Source organism: Chrysochloris asiatica, unplaced genomic scaffold (genome assembly GCF_000296735.1).
Source record: "Chrysochloris asiatica unplaced genomic scaffold, ChrAsi1.0 scaffold00001, whole genome shotgun sequence".
Classification (NCBI taxonomy): Eukaryota; Metazoa; Chordata; class Mammalia; order Afrosoricida; family Chrysochloridae; genus Chrysochloris; species Chrysochloris asiatica.
Genome location: NW_006408519.1, coordinates 50,365,505 through 50,383,212, shown reverse-complemented (window position 1 = coordinate 50,383,212; position 17,708 = coordinate 50,365,505). Strand labels below are relative to the sequence as shown.

At 59.0% G+C, this 17,708-nt stretch overlaps 2 protein-coding genes across 3 annotated transcripts in view; one reads left to right on the top strand and one right to left on the bottom strand.

The window, feature by feature from the left end:
- Positions 1 to 6,818, top strand: part of MROH5 (maestro heat-like repeat family member 5) — a 49,623-nt gene extending 42,805 nt beyond the window's left edge. The window contains exons 24-33 of the mRNA XM_006830850.1: positions 117 to 254; positions 733 to 847; positions 1,620 to 1,763; positions 3,378 to 3,554; positions 4,053 to 4,208; positions 4,968 to 5,090; positions 5,207 to 5,309; positions 5,445 to 5,519; positions 5,940 to 6,029; positions 6,664 to 6,818. Coding sequence (XP_006830913.1) covers positions 117 to 254; positions 733 to 847; positions 1,620 to 1,763; positions 3,378 to 3,554; positions 4,053 to 4,208; positions 4,968 to 5,090; positions 5,207 to 5,309; positions 5,445 to 5,519; positions 5,940 to 6,029; positions 6,664 to 6,818 — 1,276 coding nt within the window. The remainder of the gene's footprint in view (positions 1 to 116; positions 255 to 732; positions 848 to 1,619; positions 1,764 to 3,377; positions 3,555 to 4,052; positions 4,209 to 4,967; positions 5,091 to 5,206; positions 5,310 to 5,444; positions 5,520 to 5,939; positions 6,030 to 6,663) is intronic.
- Positions 6,819 to 8,368: 1,550 nt separating this feature from the next.
- PTP4A3 (protein tyrosine phosphatase type IVA, member 3) lies at positions 8,369 to 16,497 on the bottom strand. 2 transcript variants are annotated; one of them, XM_006830730.1, is made up of 5 exons: positions 16,393 to 16,497; positions 14,526 to 14,618; positions 12,153 to 12,283; positions 11,645 to 11,719; positions 8,369 to 8,486 (listed from the first exon to the last, which is right to left on the bottom strand). In XM_006830730.1, the coding sequence occupies exons 1-5, from the start codon at positions 16,495 to 16,497 to the stop codon at positions 8,369 to 8,371; spliced, it is 522 nt and encodes a 173-aa protein (XP_006830793.1). The 2 variants fall into 2 exon arrangements, with proteins under 2 accessions (XP_006830793.1, XP_006830794.1); XM_006830731.1 differs by lacking the exon at positions 11,645 to 11,719.
- Between the last annotated feature and the right edge of the window lie 1,211 nt (positions 16,498 to 17,708).

Here is a 17,708-nt window from a genome sequence, read left to right as displayed (position 1 = left end):
CTTATTGCCCACTAGGGTGGACCCAGGGCTGTTAGGTGCTGCTGTCCTGGGCAGGGGAGTGGCCCAGTGACCCACCCTTGGCCCTGGGCAGGTCTGACATCCCTGCTTGTCCATAGCACATCGCTAGAGGCACTGAAGAGTCTCCTGTCCACTACAGGGCACTGGAATGACTTTGCCCACCTGGAGCTGCAGGGGGCCTGGCAGCTGTTTACCACAGTCCCCACCTACCCACAGGGCGTGGGCCTCTTGGCCAGGTAAAGGACCACCTCTGTCCTGGCCACATCTGCATCCCCTGGCCTCTCCTTGGGGTGTATGGATGAGAGAGATGTGCCAACTAATTGTGGGCCCCTGGGACCAGCCGTAGAATCTGGCGCTTAGATTCACCCATGTGCACATGAACACACCTGGTCCAAGCACTCCCTAGCCCTGCACACCTCCCCACCTAAGCCCGTCTCTGTCTTTCCCTGCCCAGGCCATGCCTACTGGGAGTGGAGACAGAAATTCAAGCTCATGGTCCCCGGGTTTCATCCATCTGGCAAGGATGAGACCCAGGCCCCACCGCATACACACACATGGTTTCACCGTATACACACACATGGGCTCACTGCATGCACACACATGGGCTCACCATATGCACACACATGGACTCACTGCATGCACACACATGGGCTCACCGTATGCACACACATGGACTCACTGCCAGGCACCCTGTTTCTTCCCCGCCCCCACCAGGGCCATGGTGCAGAACCGTTGCTGGCAGCTGAAGGCTGTACTGGGCCACCTGCTGCCCAGCCTGCAGAGCATCAAGGATCATGAGAGGAAGGTAGCCATCCTCATCCTCACTGAGGTAAGAGCCAGCTCCTGGGCCCCCAGCCTTTCTCTGCTGAAGAAGAGCCATCAGACCCACTATCATTTCACCCCCAACTTGGGGAGCCCCCAGACGGAACCCGCACACCCTCTTCCTGCTCCCAGCTCCAGTGGAGTTCCTGGTGGGCCCCCTACCTCTCTCAGCTGACCTAACCTCCCTGTCCTACAGATCCAAGGGGCCTGAGCATAGTACCAGCCACACCTGGGCTCGAACTTCAGCCTTACCTTCAAAACAACCACCCCCAGTACCTCTCCCCACCTCTGCCCTGAAAACTTAGGGTCCCAGCCCCAGGACATTGAAGCTGACAGGCCACCAGCTAGATTCAAACCACTGGGTGGATATAGCTTTGCAGACCCTGACCTCTATGTGGAGGTGGGAGTAGAGAGGGGGTCATTCCTAATGCCGGCATCTGCTGGAGAAAGCCACCCCCACCCACCAGCTGGAATGTGGGACCCTCTGTGGGGGAGCTGTTCCCAGGAATCCTTGAGCCAAGGTTTTGCTGTGTGACCTCAGGTGGGGCCCCTCCCCTCTCTGGGCCTGTTTCCCTAGCTGTTCACTGAAGAGTACAGTTTTAAAGTGGATTTCAAATATGCATGGCCAGGATCTTCAGAGACTGGTGGTCAATTGCCCCTAGAGCCCCGCCCCCCCGGGTCCCAGGATGGGGTGCCCAGCCTGACCCGACCGTCTGGGTTCCCCAGTTCCTCTACAGTCCTGGGGTGCTCAGCCTGACCTGACTCTCTGGGTTCCCCAGTTCCTCTACAGTCCTGTTCTGCCTGAAGTGCTTCCCAAGCAGGCTGCCCTGATGATCCTGGCCCAGGGCCTGCAGGACCCCAGCCCTGAAGTCCGCGTGTGGAGCCTGCAAGGTCTGGGGAACATTCTCTTCCACCCAGAGAAGGTGAGGGGGAAGGCTGTCCTTGGGAGGTGGGCTTTGTGGCCTGCAGAGTGGGACTGGGTCCCTTTGTACCTCACGGGAATATGGGCTGGCTGTCACAGCAGGGCCCCAGAAGACAGGCTGGCCACCAGAAGCCGCAGCCAGAGTGTAGGTGTGGAGAAAAAGTCAAGCCCATGGTGACAGAGACCAGAGTCAGTACAAATGAACTCCCCACAACTGTTCCCGTATGCCTGTCCCCAGTCCCCAGCTCGGTGGCTTCCCAGCTGGTTGTAGTGTTACACCGATGTGGACTAGTGAATAGAGCAGTTCACCAGGACTTGAGAAAAAGGAGCCTTAGGTTGCCGGTTCAAACCCACTGCTCTCTCTGAAGGAGAAAGCTGAGGCTGTCTGCTCCCCTAAAGGCTTACATCCTTGGACAACCTAGGGAGCAGCTCAAGATTGTCTTGTGGGGTTGCTGTGAGTCCGAATGGACCCAACAGAAGTGAGTTTTTCAAACAAGAAGCTTTAGTGGCACAGTGGGTTAAGTGTTGAGCTGTTAACTGAAAGGTCAAAGCAACGGTTCAAACCTAGCTGCCTATTAGGAGAAAGATGAGGCAGTCGGCGTCTGTAAAGATTTACAGGCTCTGGGCAGCTCTACTTGGTTCAAGAGGGGTTGCTGGTTCAAAAGCCATTCAACAGCACTGAGTTTGATTTGGGGGTTTAAACAAGAAAGAGCTGAGCCCCTGGGTGCTGAGGTTTAAGTTCACCCAGAGATACCTCGGAAGGAAGGCCTGGTAGTCGACTTCAAAAGCAAACCTCAGTCCCCACAGACTCTCAGGAGCCCAGTTCTGCTCGGACACATGGTGGGTCAGCATGAGTCAGAATTCACCTGATGGTACCAGCTTTGGTTGCCAGGATACAAATCACAGCCCCCCACAGTGGGAGAAGCTCTGGGTCCCCCTCATCCTGGGGGGCATGGGGGGAGTGACACCTGGAAATCTCAGCCCCCCCACACAGTGGGTGGAGCTCTGGGTCCCCCTCATCCTGGGGGGATGGGGGGAGTGACACCTGGAACTCTCAGCGCCCCCCCACAGTGGGTGGAGCTCTGGGTCCCCCTCATCCTGTGGGGATGGGGGGAGTGACACCTGGAAATCTCAGCCCCCCCACACAGTGGGTGGAGCTCTGGGTCCCCCTCATCCTGGGGGGATGGGGGGAGTGACACCTGGAACTCTCAGCGCCCCCCCACAGTGGGTGGAGCTCTGGGTCCCCCTCATCCTGTGGGGATGGGGGGAGTGACACCTGGAAATCTCAGCCCCCCCACACAGTGGGTGGAGCTCTGGGTCCCCCTCATCCTGGGGGGATGGGGGGAGTGACACCTGGCAATCTCAGCCCCCCCCACAATGGGTGAACTCTGGGTTCCCCTCATCCTGGGGGGGATGGGGGGAGTGACACCTGGAAATCTCAGCCCCCCCCCATTCCTGGGGGAGGGGACAGGGATGAAGGATGACATCCAAGGTAGGATGGGGTTCATGGAAGGGGTAGCTGGCAGAGGGCCTGCATCTATCCTGGTCTCTTGGGGAGAACTAGGGGTGGGGGTGGCCAGTCCTGACACCCTTACCCCTTCTTACACCCCCCCAGGGGAGCCTGCTCCGTGGACAGCTGTCCCCTTTCCTGGCTGGCTTCTTCCAGGACAGTGAGCCGGTGGTGGTGTGCGTCATGGGCACGGTGTCGGATGTGCTGCACCGCCTGGGGGGGCTCGGTGTGGGCGCCCAGAGCCTCAGTGTGGCCGTCAATGCCTGCTCCTTCTTTGACGATGTGAGCACACCCTGACGGCCGGGGGAGGGGGGTGCCCCATTTTTCCTCCTTCCTGACTCCCTCCTGGAAGGTAGGCAGGACCCCCGGCTGCCCTTGGGAAGGGGTCAGAGATGGCTGGTTACCTGGGTACTGCAGGTGTCCACCAGATGGACCTGCGAATCCCCATCTGCACCCATTGACCAGTGGGCCTCAGGTGTCTGCTGCGATGGTCCACTGTTCAAAATGGCTTCTGTCTTCACTGAGAAATGAAAAGGGTCTTTGTCCCTGAAGCCAGCCTGAGACCTGCCCTGGAGCCCTGCCTGAGGGGGGAGACACAGCCCGTCCCCACTCACCCTACCTGAGGGGGGAGACACGGCCCACCCTGAAAACCCAAAACCTAGGTGGAAGGGTCCCGCTGAGGAGGCTGAGTCCCACCTACAGTGAGATGGGGGTCCCACAGTGGCTAAGGTTGGGACCTGCAGGGGGATCTGGCTGTGCTCTGAGCTCCGTGCCTTGTAGGAGCGGGATGGGGTCCGGGCATCTGCCATGGCGCTGTTTGGGGACCTGGTGGCAGCGGAAGAAGGCAGGGAGCTGGGCAGCCTGCGAGCCCAGGTGTACCAGAGCTTGGTGCCCCTACTCCTGCACTTCAAGGACCACTGTCCAGCTGTTGTCATGGTCAGTGTCACCACACGGAAGGCAGACCCAGGGCCTTTGGTCAGACAGGACAGGGGCTGCCTGGGGGTTGGGGGCTGGGAAGGTAGATAGCAAGAGCGAGCGAGTGGTGGTCAGCAGCAAGTGGGTGAGCAGTGGGCGTATACGGCCCCATTGGCTTCCAGACACACTGCATGGTATAATACACACATGTACACATGCATGTGCCTCACAAACCAGGGGCTGTGTCCAGACGCATGCACACACGTACACACACAAGCATGCATGAGCCAAGGGCTGCATCCATACACATGCAGACACACACACACATATGAAACAGGGGCTGGGTCCACACACATGCACACACACACACATGCACACACACGACCCAAGAACTGGGTCCTTGGTCACATGTGGTCCAACCTGCTGAACTAACCCGGTGCCCCGAGCTGAGAACAGAGAGCAACAGAACACTCCTTGCTTCCCAGGTTCCAGCAGGGCTCCAAACCAAACTGGATGTGCCTTCAGCCCACGGGGGGGGGGGGGGGGGAGGTTGGGCAAGGGGGCGTGGCGCTGCAGCCAGAGAGGTCTGGAAGGTTCCTGGGGAGGGAGAGGGACGAGCCATGCAGTCTGAAGCGGCAAGGAAGGAGGGCGCCCAGGTGCCGAAATGCCACCCAGGCTGGCAGGGGGTGTCCAGGCTCCATCTCGCAGGACGCTGGGAGGGGGTGGCAGGCCCCTGCAGTACAGCCAGGCACGTGACCCCTCCGGCGACTTTCTCTGTAGCAGGCCAAGTTCACCTTCTACCGCTGCGCTGTGCTCCTTCGCTGGCGCCTACGACACACGCTCTTCTGCACGCTGGCCTGGGAGCGAGGCCTCAGTGCCCGCAACTTCCTCTGGAGCTGCTTGGTGAGGCTCAGCAGAGGCAGCACGGGGGTCCCCATTGTTCCGTCCCCTAACTCATATGCACAGCAGCTGGGGCGGGAGCCTGGCCCTGTGCGTGACGGGCGCCCCCTTCTGGCCAGATGACCCAGAGTCAGGAAGAGTTCAGCGTTCACCTGGCACAGGCCCTCAGCTACCTGCACAGCCTTCACCGCCACATCCGGACCTGGGCAGCACTCTTCATAGGTAGGCATACTCCAAGACAGCTTGCAGACCTCCAGGGTGTCCCTGCCACCTGAACTGTTCTGGCCCTGGCCCTACGGCTGAGGAAGAGAAGGGGTGGATCTGAGCCCCCAGACTCTGTGCTTGGGTGTCTTACAGGTTACACCATCTGCTACCACCCCCAGGCTGTGTCCCAGACAGTGACCATCGTGGACACTAACCTGCTCTTCTGCAGTATGTACCCCTCCCCCTCCCATCCCAGCTCCAGGAACTCTGAGCATCTGTCTCACAGAGGGATTGGGGCTCTTTCAGTCCCCCCCGCAATATCAGAATCCAAACAAGGACTCCAGCCTCCTAAGCAGAGTCCAGCCCCCCACCCAAAGCCTCCGTTGTGGCAGGGGGAAAATGAGCTGACCGCCCCCCCATACCCCCTGCAGCCCCGAGGCTCCATATCGCACCGAATTTAGCAGACAAGGTGAGGGTGTGCACAGACCCCGGAGGGGGAACACCCAGGCCTGCAAGCCGGAGGCAATGGGTCTGGGAGCCACCCACCCACACGGCCTGCTTAGGGCAGGGGTCCCAGGGCCCCTTTGTAGGGTAAGGCTGTGGCGAATAGCAGCTCAGGTCTCCTCTGCCTTGCCCCTCTTTCCCAAGCGTTTGAAGACCTCAAAAAAGACCCGGATCCAGGCATCCAGGAGTTCGCCACCAGGCAGCTCTCCTTTCTCCAGAAGATAGGGGCCAGACGTGAGCCCTGACCCAGCATTCTCCTCACCCCACCCCTCCTGCACCCGCCACTGTAGCCCTGCCCCATCCCACAAAGCTTGGTTGTACAGCGTTTTTCCATAAGAAAGATCTAGATTCAACAAGGAGGCGTCCCGCCTATTGGCTCCCTGCCCACCACCACCCAGTACTCTCTGAATCCCTGGAGACATTGGGCAGGACTGGGGACAGGTCCAAGACCCCGGTGACAGTAAAGTCCATGTGGGGCCTTCAGCTCCTGGGATCCCATCCACTCAGTGTCCCGGCCCTGGTGTGCCCAGAACACGTACCTTGGAGGCCCCACAATCCTGTCTGTAGCGGTTGGCCAGGCCCCCACATCTCTTTCTCCCCATCTTTGTCCTGCTAGCCTCCCCACAGACCAGGGATGGAAAAGGGGCGCAGACAGCCTGGTCCTAAGTCACACTTCCCAACTGGTCTGAGGGTCTCAGCTCTGAGCCTCAGCGGTTCCATCTGTAAAACCTCCTTCCTGAGACCTCTTGGAGGGTGAGCCCAGAGAAAGACCCTACCTGACAGGATTCCCTGGCTCCCCAAAACCCCATCTGTAGGCTGTGCCCTCCAATAGGTCCTACCCCTTCAGCCTCAGTTTTCCCACATGTAGTTCTTCCTGGGACCCCTTGTCACACCAGCCTGCCACCCAGCAAGTCTGCCCCACCTCGCCTAGGCCTGTCCTTCCACCCAGAGCCCCACCTCAGTCTCTCCCCAGCTGGCCCTGCTAGAAGGAGCCTTCAGCTCTGCATCATGCCCCCAAAGTAGACAAATGATGTGTTCATCCCCAGCCCCGCCTCCTAGACTGTGAGCCCCTCGGGACAGGGCACAGAGGGCCCCAAACTCAATGACAGATCGAATACAAGGGTTTGTTTCACCACATGTGTGTCAGTTTACTGAGGGCTATGGTCAAAGCTGGGGGTCCCACCCCAGGAACCCATGTCCCAGGACACTGCCTGTCAGTTCTGTTTGGTCCTGTCCCTCAAGGCAGTCTCCCCCTCTGTCCTGTGCCCCATCTGACCCTCTACCTCACCCACTGGCTGGCTTCTCTGGGACCAATGAGCCATCAAAGATCCGGTGTCAGCCAGGGGGCCAGATGGAGTCCCCAGGCAGGGGTCCAGTCTCCCAGAGTGGGTTCTGGTAGGATCCAGCTCATTTTCCCTCAGGCATCCCCTCAGTGAAAGCCTGGAGGCTCTGGGTGGGACTCTGGGTATCACCCTCAGACGCTGGAGAGTCTGGGAAATGGGGGTGGGGGTGCGCAGCCAGGGACACAACAGGGTCTCGGTCTAGCATTAGGGGAACTGGCCCTGAGGCAGCTGGTCCCTGTCAGCCCACCCAAACACCTCAGGGCCCACCTCGGGGGCAGGGGAAGAGAGCATGAGGTGGTCCTGCTTGGGGCAGGGCTAAGACATGGTGGACAGACACTGAAGTCCAGGACCCAGGGGCTATGTGCCCTTCAGTAGGTGCCAGGGGGCCCCAGCAACCAGAGACGAGGACCTGTCATGGCCTCGGGGAGACCTCCAAAGTGGGATGAAGGGGGTTCTAGGACAGAGCCCACCCCTCCCCACACCTGCTCCCGTCTCTGGTTCTCCAGGGCTGAGTGCAAGCACCAGGGTGAGGGCAGGGCAGGGGGCCCCACCTGCCCCAAAGCTCCCCCAAAACACAGGAGGGACCCCAAAAACTGTCACATGGACAGGTTCCCCCGGACACACCTCCCTGCAGTCTGGCCAAGGAGTCACACAGATCAGATCCTACGGGAGTCGCAGGACCAGGCACAGCCACCAGGGGGCACCCAGGGCCACCCAGGTACCCCAGTCCTCCCAGCACACCACTCCTGCGCACACAGCCACAGCATCCTGCTTTATTGCCCTTGAGTGACCAGAACATCGCTGCCCCGAGAGCCCAGTAATTTAAGGTGCAGAGAATAGGTCAAGGCCGACAGCCGAAGGGAGGTGCTGGCCAAGTGGTTACAAAGTGCACCCCACCCCAGCCCAAGGAGAGAGCTGCCTGCCGGGAAGGGGTGCACAGCGCCTGCAAGGAGGGTCTCTGAGTGAGAGATTCAGGGACACGACTGGGACGTGGGGGACAGAAACAGGCACACAGGGCCAGGAGAGACAGAGAGAGTCGGGGCACGGAGAGACAGCACAGAGGCCACGGGCCAGAAAGAAGAGGAGAGACAGTCAGGTTGAGGACACGGGGGACAGGCTGACACGAGGAGTCAGACTCAGGAAGCCCAGGGTGCAGAGCAGGGGTGTGGGGCCGCTGAATGAAGCCCTCCTGCTGGGCACTGCTGGGCACTGGTGTCCCGGCGTCCCAAGCTACATGACGCAGCATTTGATCTTGTGCGTGTGTGGGGCTCGGAACCGCAGTCTCTGCTTGGGCCGGTACTTTTCCAGGTAGGTGAGCTGTTTGCTGTTGATGGCACCACGCCGCCTCCTGATGAGAGGACAGGGGTCAGCAGGCCAGCCCCAGGGAGCCGGTGGTCCGCAGAGCAAGGTGTCCAGGGGGCTCCACCCTCTCGTCCATCCTGACAGCCAGCTGGACCCTTCTTACCTCTTCCACCCTGTCACATCCTCCAGGCTGACTTCCAGGACCCCACCCCATGGTCTAGTTCCCCCGTCCCCCAACACACACCCCCACCCCAGACCATGAGCCCCTAGGATCAGCAAGGATGGAGTGGGGAGAAAGGGGAGAAGAAAAACTGAGCACAGGGAAGCCAACGACCCCTTGCCCTGGGGTCCTCCAGGGCAGTGGCTGCTGCCCCCTCCCCACATCCCCTCCCAGCCACACTTCAGGTCCCCCTCCCACCACCCTGAGATCTGCCCCACTCATGCTCCATCCCTCACCCTCCTCGCCCTAGCACCCTCGTTCATGCCCCTCTGCCCTGAGGTACAGGCCGCCCACCTCCCAGGCCCATGTCCCAGGCCCATGGCTCTGCTCTTGTCCTGTGGCTGAAGCCAGCCCTGAGGCCAGCTGTCCCCTCAGACCAGCCTGGGCCACAGGCACCTGGTGAGGTGACAGGAGACCATTTCCTAGATGGGGGACCAACAAGGCTGACACCAGGTGACCAGGTGTATGGTAGACCTATATGTCCCCACCTTCTGTGACCTCAGGTCAAACCATGTCACCCGCTTTGGCCAATGAAGTTCCTCTGAGGGCTGGTGTGTGTTTGGGGGTCCCCACCACCCCCTCCCTCTGGTCCAGAGATGCTGGGGACCCCCGAGTCTGCTTGAAGTCACTGGAGTCAGACCTGCCTCTTATTGTGGCATATGCGGCCAGTGCTGACTGGCACAGTGACCACTGAAGGACACACATGGGCCAAAGATGTACAGGTGGACAAGGCGGTGTGAGGTGGGATGAGAAGAGGTTGAAGATAAAGAAAAGCCAATGTTGTATGGGGGAGGGGGGGCGGAGTGTACATGTGACCATGTATGTGTTGGGGGTGTAGTGTGTGTGTGCGGAGTAGACATGTGATGTGTGTGTGATGGTGTATATGTGCGCTGAGTGTACATGTGATCATTTGTGTGATGGGGCGGTGGTGTGTGTGTGCAGAGTGTACGTGTGACCGTGTGTGTCACGGGGGCTGTGATGTGCTTGTGAGCGTGTGTGTGTGATGTGAGGTGAGAGCCGTTGTGTATGACCATGTGTGTGAACGCACACCCATGTTGACAAGCCCGGCAGACACACACTTTCTCTAGGGGCAAAGGAAGCCTGTGTCACCGATAAACAAGCCCATCTAGGGAGAAGTGAGCAGGGCTCTTAGAGGTCTGAGGAGCAGTGAGTGTGTGTGTGTGTGTGTGTGTGTGTGTGTGTGTGTGTCTCACATGTGCACGCAGTGGACTGGGCTGGAGCGCCAGGTCTGGGTGCCGCATCATCCCTTCTGAGTCCTCTCAGAACAGGCCTGAGGACCCTCAGAGTTCAGATGCTAGCGAGACGGGGTGGGGACAGCCCGGAACCAGGACCGCAGTGGAGGGGTGTCACAGGCAGCTGTGTGGACCCCAGCTTGTCCAGTACCCATGGGGGTGGGAAGACCTGGAGGACGATATGCTGCCTGGACAGCTCCTCTGAAAAGCAAGCAGCTGACCAAGGACTCGCCACGGCGTAAAGAAGCGTCCACACAGGCTGCAGACCCAGGGTGGTCAGGGCAGTTCAGGACCTGTGCTCTTCAGACGGGTCAAGGCTGCCCATTACTGCTCTAAGGAGCAGGCCCCAGTGGGTGTGAGCAGAGGTGTTGTGGAGTGCAGTGTGTCCCCCAAATCTATGTGCTGAGTATGCTACGCACTGGGCTGCTAACCAGGGGTTCAAATACACCCACCGCTCCGCCTCAGAACCCCTACACAGGGCTGTTAGGACAGGGATGTACTCGTGGGCAATGAGTCTGGCTTGTGGGGCTCAGATCCCCCAGGGGAGCCTGGTGGTGCCATGGGGAAGTGAAAAGGCGGTGGTCCAACCCACCGGTTGCTCAGTGGAAGCAAGACGAGGCTGTCTGCTCTCATAATGGTGGCAAGCTCAGAAACCTAGGAGTCAGTTTTATTCTGCTCTCCAGGGTCAGGAGTCCAGATCGAGTGGACAGCTGTGAGTTTGAGCTTGATGCCTTGGGTGGGACCCTGTGTGTCAGCGAGGTCACACATGACAGATGTGTGGGGACAGACACACAGATGTGTGAGGACAGACACAGACGGGAATGCGTGTGGGGACAGACGCATAGACAGATGGACACATGTGGTGACAGACAGATGGGGACATGTGTGGGGACAGACAGACAGATGGGGGACGCATTTGGGGACAGACACAGACAGATGGGGGATGCGTGTGGGGACAAACACACAGATGTGTGGGGACAGACACACAGGCAGATGTGAGACATTTGGGGACAGACACACAGATGGGAACGTGTGTGGGGACAGACACACAGATGTGAGACACGTGTGGGGACAGACACACAGATGGGAACATGTATAGGGGACACACACAGATGGGGATGTGTGTGGGGACAGACACAGACAGATGGCGATGCGTGTGGGGACAGACACACAGACAGATAGGGATGCATGTGGGGACAGACACAGACAGATGGGAATGCGTGTGGGCACAGACAGATGGGGGACACGTGTGTGGACAGACACATGACTGATATGTCTAGAAGCCCAGGGACCTGGTGGACTGCCCACCCCCCTGAGCGCCCCTTTAAGATGAACCTTGGTGAGAAATGTGTGCATTTCTACAGCTCTGGGGTGCTTCTGTTATGGCGGCAGAGCCCCCACTCGTCCACCCCACGAATTTGCCTTATGGTCAGGTCAGGCATGCCCAACCCTCTTCCTTATCACACTGAATGGGATGAAACAGTGACAGGTCCTCCCCAGAGCCACCCCGTGTGTGGATGCGGTCGGTAAGCCACACGAAGGCTCTGGAGTCCTTCTGGGAACAGTCCCCGCTCGGTGCCAGGGCAGTCTGGTGGAACATGCTGGCACCTGGGCTGAGGCTCCATGTGTCGGGGAATGGACGTCTCAGCAGACAGCCCAGGGTCACGGGGCAGGTGGGGTGTGTGGACCTGCTCAGGGACCTGCTCCTCCCACAGCCCCTGGGACACTTACTGTCGGATGAACTGAATGGCGTCCTCATACTTCATCCCGCTCTCGATCAGAGCCAGCGCTACGAGGACTGGGGCCCTGGGGGTGTCAGGGCCACGTTAGAGGGTCCAGTCCTCCATCTCCCGCCCCCCGTGCCGCCTCAGCAGACCCAGTAGCCTCTCTGTGTTTGGTTCCCTGTGGGCACCATGTGTGGGAGGGAGCGTGGGGAAAGATAGTCCAGATGAAGTGTGGGCAGGGTCTTCCGGAGCAGAGCCGACACACTGAGGGGTCCTTCTGGAGCTGTCTCCTCCCACTTTAGGCAGATTTCCACTGCCAGGTGCCCCTTCAACCAAACGGAGGGCGGGCTTTCTTCTGGGGAGGGGCAGGGCCGGCTGAGGTTTCAGCCACAGCAACAAGGAGTCGGGACAGACTAGGGGAAGAACTTCCCCCTGCAGGGAGGCTTTGTCTGGGCCCCTGGAGCGGTCAGTACAAAGAGGGACAGGGGAAAGATAGCTGGCTGGCAGGTACTCACCGTCCCAGGCCAGCCACACAGTGCACCGCCACGCAGCTGCCGGGGTCCTCATAGAACTTGGCCTTGAGCAAGCTCAGCCAGTCCTCCACAACCTTCCCAGGAGGGGGTGCCCCATCATCAAACGGCCAGTCCTGGGGAGGGAAATAGCCAACTGAGCACCGGACACTGAGGTGGGGAGAAGGCAGCCCCAGGCATGGGGTCAGGGTGTGAGTCTCCTCACTGAGTAGCTGTCAACAAGGACCTTCTTCCTCCTCCCTGACCTGCCACCTCCTCTAAGAAGCCCTCTCTAAACACCTCTCCCCACCCCCACCAGCCCACTGTGATCCTGGGGTCCCACATGCACACCCATGTGTCTGTTAGCAGCTCAAGAGGTTCTGGCCCATGACCCCTGTGGCCCCCCTGGTCACTGTCCTTACACCAGGCTGAGCAAGTGCCACTGTGTGTTCCCCCATGCCCAGCTGAGAGCAGGACCCCCCCGCGCCCCGGTTACCCCAAAGAATGAAGGAAGGAAGGGTATAGGGGAGTCCTCGAGGCCCTGCCGGATTCCACAGTCTTAGCCGCTCTTGAGGCCGGGTGACTCATGGGGCCCAGTGGATGTGGTGGACCCCTTGTCCCTCCCAAGGGCCAGGCATACTGGAGGCCAGCTGGCCTGCACGCTGCCTTCGGTCTACCCCAATCCGTCTTGCTGTTGTCTAAGAGGGCACAGCTCTGGATACACCCAGCGCTAAGAACGCTTCCCACGCCATTTCCTCACTTGTCACCCACTGCAGGAAGAGACCAGCATGTCACCACTTCAAGGGGGGTAGGGTAGGGGAGAGGTAGGATTCAGGCCAGCCTAGACCCATGTGACCCCAAAATCTAGAAAGCTCCAACTCTTTCCACCAAGCACAATGATGCTGGTCAAAATGGAAGGCCCCAGTGCTGAGGAGTGGACACAGGCTTAGCAGGGCCTGCCGGACACCAGGTGGCCCACACCCACACCGCCAGCCACACACAGGGGCTGCTTTCCAATCAGGCTGGGATGACCCCAAAGGGTTGGTCCCACAGCTCTGTGACCCGAGGCTCCCCCTAACTCTTCGCTTGGGCGGGCCCCGGGCCAGAGAAGCCAGGGAAACAGCCCCAAGGCTCCTCCCCATGGCCCCTCCTCAGAGCCTCCAGGGAGCCGCCTGGCAAACCAGCATCCTGCCACCCTCCCACCCGCTGCCCGGCAACAGAACCAAGTGTGGAGAGGCAGATGGCCCTGGGGGCAGGTCCCATAGAGGCCTGGTGTGGAGCCAGCAGCCTGCTGGGACCCTACTCTCCTGGCAGTGCTGGGAGGGTGTCCAGTGGCCTCAGGGGCCATTTCACACTAGGCAGGACTGTTGGGGCACCCCAGCCCCTGGTGGGAGCCTGGTAGGGTAGGGGATGTAAGATGCTCTTCAGAGTGTGGTCTGTTGAAACAGACGTTCCAGACCGAATTTGAGGGTGTCCTTCCCCCACCCTACCTCCAGAGCCTCAGGCAACCCCCGGGAAGAGGCCACCTTGAGGGTGGACAGAGGACAGTGCAGAGGCGTGATCCGGGTGGGGCCAGCGTCCCAGAATGAGCCCCAACATACGTGTGACCTGGCTCAAGTTCACTCAGCTGACAGGTCCTGGCAGATGGCTTCCCTCTAGCGGGGGGGCCACACTCACTACCCTCAGCAGGCTTCACCTCCACAAGCCCCAGTGATGGCAAGGGCCCCCAGTGACAATAGAGCCCCCAGTAACACCAGGGACCCCCAGTGACACCAGGAACCCCCAGTAACACCAGGAACCTCCATGACACCAGGAACCCCCAGTAAGGCAGCAGGGACCCTCAGTAACACCAGGAACCCTCAGTGACACCAGGAACCCCCAGTGACACCAGTGACACCCTGTAAGGCAGCAGGGACCCCCAGTAACACCAGGGACCCTCAGTAACACCAGGAACCCTCAGTGACACCAGGAACCTCCATGACACCAGGAACCCCCAGTGACACCAGGGACCCCCAGTAAGGCAGCAGGGACCCTCAGTAACACCAGGAACCCCCAGTGACACCAGGAACCTCCATGACACCAGGGACCCCCAGTGACACTAGGGACCCCCAGTGACACTAGGGACCCCCAGTGACACCAGGGACCCCCAGTGACACCAGGGACCCCCAGTGACACTAGGGACCCCCGGTGACACCAGGGATCCCCAGTGACACCAGGAACCCCCAGTAAGGCAGCAGGGACCCCCAGTAACACCAGGGACCCCCAGTGACACCAGGGACCCCCAGTAACACCAGGAACCTCCAGTGATCCCCCAGTAAGGCAGCAGGGCCTCTGTGATAGCAGGGACCCACAATCCAGCCCCCACCACGAGGGTCTCACCACCACAGTGATGCCATCCTTCTCCAGTGGGGCCTTGTCGTAGGTCACCTCACACACGCGAACCACAGTGGTGGCCCCATACTTCTTCAGGTCCTGCAGAGGGAAGCAGAGCTCAGGGGCTGGGACCCTCTTGAGTAGAGATCCTGCCTGGGGCAGGGCCAAGTCTCCTCAACAAGATAAAAAGGGTCTGGTACCAATCATGAACCCCTCCCCCCCACTGGTGGTAGACGCCAGGCTCACCCATGGCAGGGGTGATCTGTGATGATCCTACCCCACCATGCTGTCTATGCCCAGCCTCCTGCAGACAGAGTCACTGGGTGACCCGAGACTGCATGGGTCAGTGGGCAGGGGCCTCAGGGTGGACAGTCCCTGCAGGAAGCCCCGAGGGAAAGAGAAGGGTCTCACAGCCAGGCAGGATATCTACATCCGACAAAGGGTTCCTCTCCGCAGGTGGCCACGTGCAGGGTGGGAAAGCAGCTATTCTGGGAGTGTGAGGAGTCAGCTGCTGGCCCTCACATCAGGGGACAGAGATGCCGGACACAGTGAGGACAGGCCTACTATTCTGAGAATGCAGGGAGCAGGCAGGTCGTGAGGGGCTCTAGGGAGGGGCCACCTCAGATCCCTGAAAGTCCTCAACACTAGGTCCCTCAGTCAGGTCCAGACCCTGAGGCCAGGTTACAGGGTGCGCCCTGACTGTTCGTGTGCCAAGGTTTGGTCATGGTCATATACTCAGCCCTGGTTGTGGTCATATATTGAACCCACATCATGTTCATATACTGAGCCATGACCATGGCCATACACTGAGCTATGATTGTGGTCATATACTGAGCCCTAATCATGGAACCGACTCGACGGCACTTAACAACAACAACAACAACAATCATGGTCATATATTGAGCTATGATCGTGGTCATATACTGAGCCCTAATCATGGTCATATATTGAACCCACATCATGTTCATATACTGAGCCCTGACCATGGCCATACACTGAGCTATGATCGTGGTCACATACTGAGTCCTGATCATGGTCATACACAGATCCCTGAGTATGGTCATTTACTGAGCCCTGATCATGGTCATATATTGAGTCATGATTATAGTAACAAACTGAGTTATAATTGTAATCATATACTAAGACCAGATCATGGTCATACACTGAACCCTGCTTATGGTCATAAACTGAGCCCTGCTTGTGGTCATATACTGAGCTCTGACCCCATCACATACTGAGATTTGACCAAGGCCATACGTGAGCCCTGGCTGTGGTCATTCAATGAACCTTGACCCTGGTCATACACAGAACCCCAATATCAGTCACAGGCTAAGCCCTGATCCCTATAACACCATGAACTCTGATCCCAATCACAAGATCAACTCTGACACAAGTCACTGAATCCTGATCCCAGTCACAAAATGAACCCCAATCCCAGTCATAGGCTGTCTCAACCTAATCACACTCTGAGCCCTGATGTCATCAGTGAGCCATAGCCCTGACACAAGCTGAGCCCTGGTCCTCTCACAGTCTGAGCCCAGATCCTCAAACTGTAACAAGCTGAGCCCTGATCGCTCATACACTGAGCCCTGGTCCTCTTACAATCTGAGCCCTGACCCGGCCACCAGCTGATCCCTCTTCCTGGTCACAGGATGGTCCTCCATCTGCCAGCAGACGGCCAGCTCCCATGCTCATGGCCTGACCCACCCATGCTCTCACTGAGCCCCATGCTGTACTCGTCCAGCCTCCCACAAGGGTCCTGTGATCAGGGCTGTGAGGTTTGGTCCCAAGAGCAGTCCTGGACATTGAGGTTGGCAATTGTCACTTCCACCCTGGCTCCCAGACAGCCCGCCCTCTGTCCCAGGCCACTCACCTGGATGAAGGTGCTGAGGGTGGCATTGGTGGGGTTGTGGGTGATAAGGAAGCGCATGTTCTTGTAGCTCACCTCCACAGGCGCGGGTCGGTTCATCCTTGCCATGGCTCTGCCCCACAGGGGCAGGAAGGGGCTGTGGAGAGCAGGCTTGTGACAGGGACAAGAGTACCCTTCACCAGCTCCCCAAAACTCAGCAAGAGCAAGATTTCTGTGCTTGTCCAAGAGAAAAAACGTTTAAAAACCTCCACACCCAGACCCGCACAAATGTTGTGCAAATATTGAGGGGAGGGGGTAATCCTGCCCAAGGTTTGGACAGTTAAAAAAATGAGCTCTTTAGAAACCAAAAGGAACAAGGTCCACCCAAAGTCATACGGGCACCCCCAAACACCTGTCTCTCAGAGCTCAGTAATTATAAAAGGACAAAAAAAGCAACCACCACCCAAAACAAAAAAAACTCAGCCAAGAAAACTGGAAAAGCCCAAAGTAAATCCGGCCGCCGTGACCACGTTCCCCAGTGTCCTTGACTGAGGCACACTCTCCACATTGGTGAGCGGACCCACACCCCAGCGGCCGAAGGAGAAATGAACTTGAACTTGAACTCAACAGACAAGTCCTTGGTGAGGTTCACAGCAGCAGTGTGGCAGGCAGGTGTGGGGTGGTGTCGATGTGCAGAGCCCCAGTCACGTTACCCCATCAGGGCAGGGCGTGTCCAAGATCGGGGCAGGGGGCTCAGGTGGCAGAGCCGGCCCCGGGCCGAGCAGCGGCGGCCAGGGGCAGGCGAGAGCAATGGTGAGGGCCAGCTACACGGCCTCTTCAGCAGCGGTGGGCGCGTCGGCGATGCTGGGCACGGCAGTACTCAGCAAAACTCCCAAAGGGGCTGTCCATGAACACCAGGCTGGTCAGCAGCGGGCCACCTCTGGGAGAGAGGGCAGAAGAGGGTCATGAGGAGGCAAGCCCCACCATCATGGAATGCATGTATCTCCCAGCAACCCTCCTGGGACTTCGGTTTCCCCAAACAGGAGCACAAGGAGGACGAGCTCCTGGCCAGTGCTGTCTCACGGCCCTTAGGGGACCAGCCACCAGGACGGGTGGACAGGGAGAGAGCTGACTTCAGTCCAGGACCCAGATGCTCGGGCTGCAGGACACACGCACCATCACTACACATGTGTATGCACACACTCACGTTCACAATACTCACACATGATCACAACACACTCACACACACACAAACAACCTCTGAAGCCCAACGCATGAACCAGGGCTGAGCTCTGAGCCTGGTCACAGTCTGGGACCAGCAGCAATCCCTGTGGTCTGAA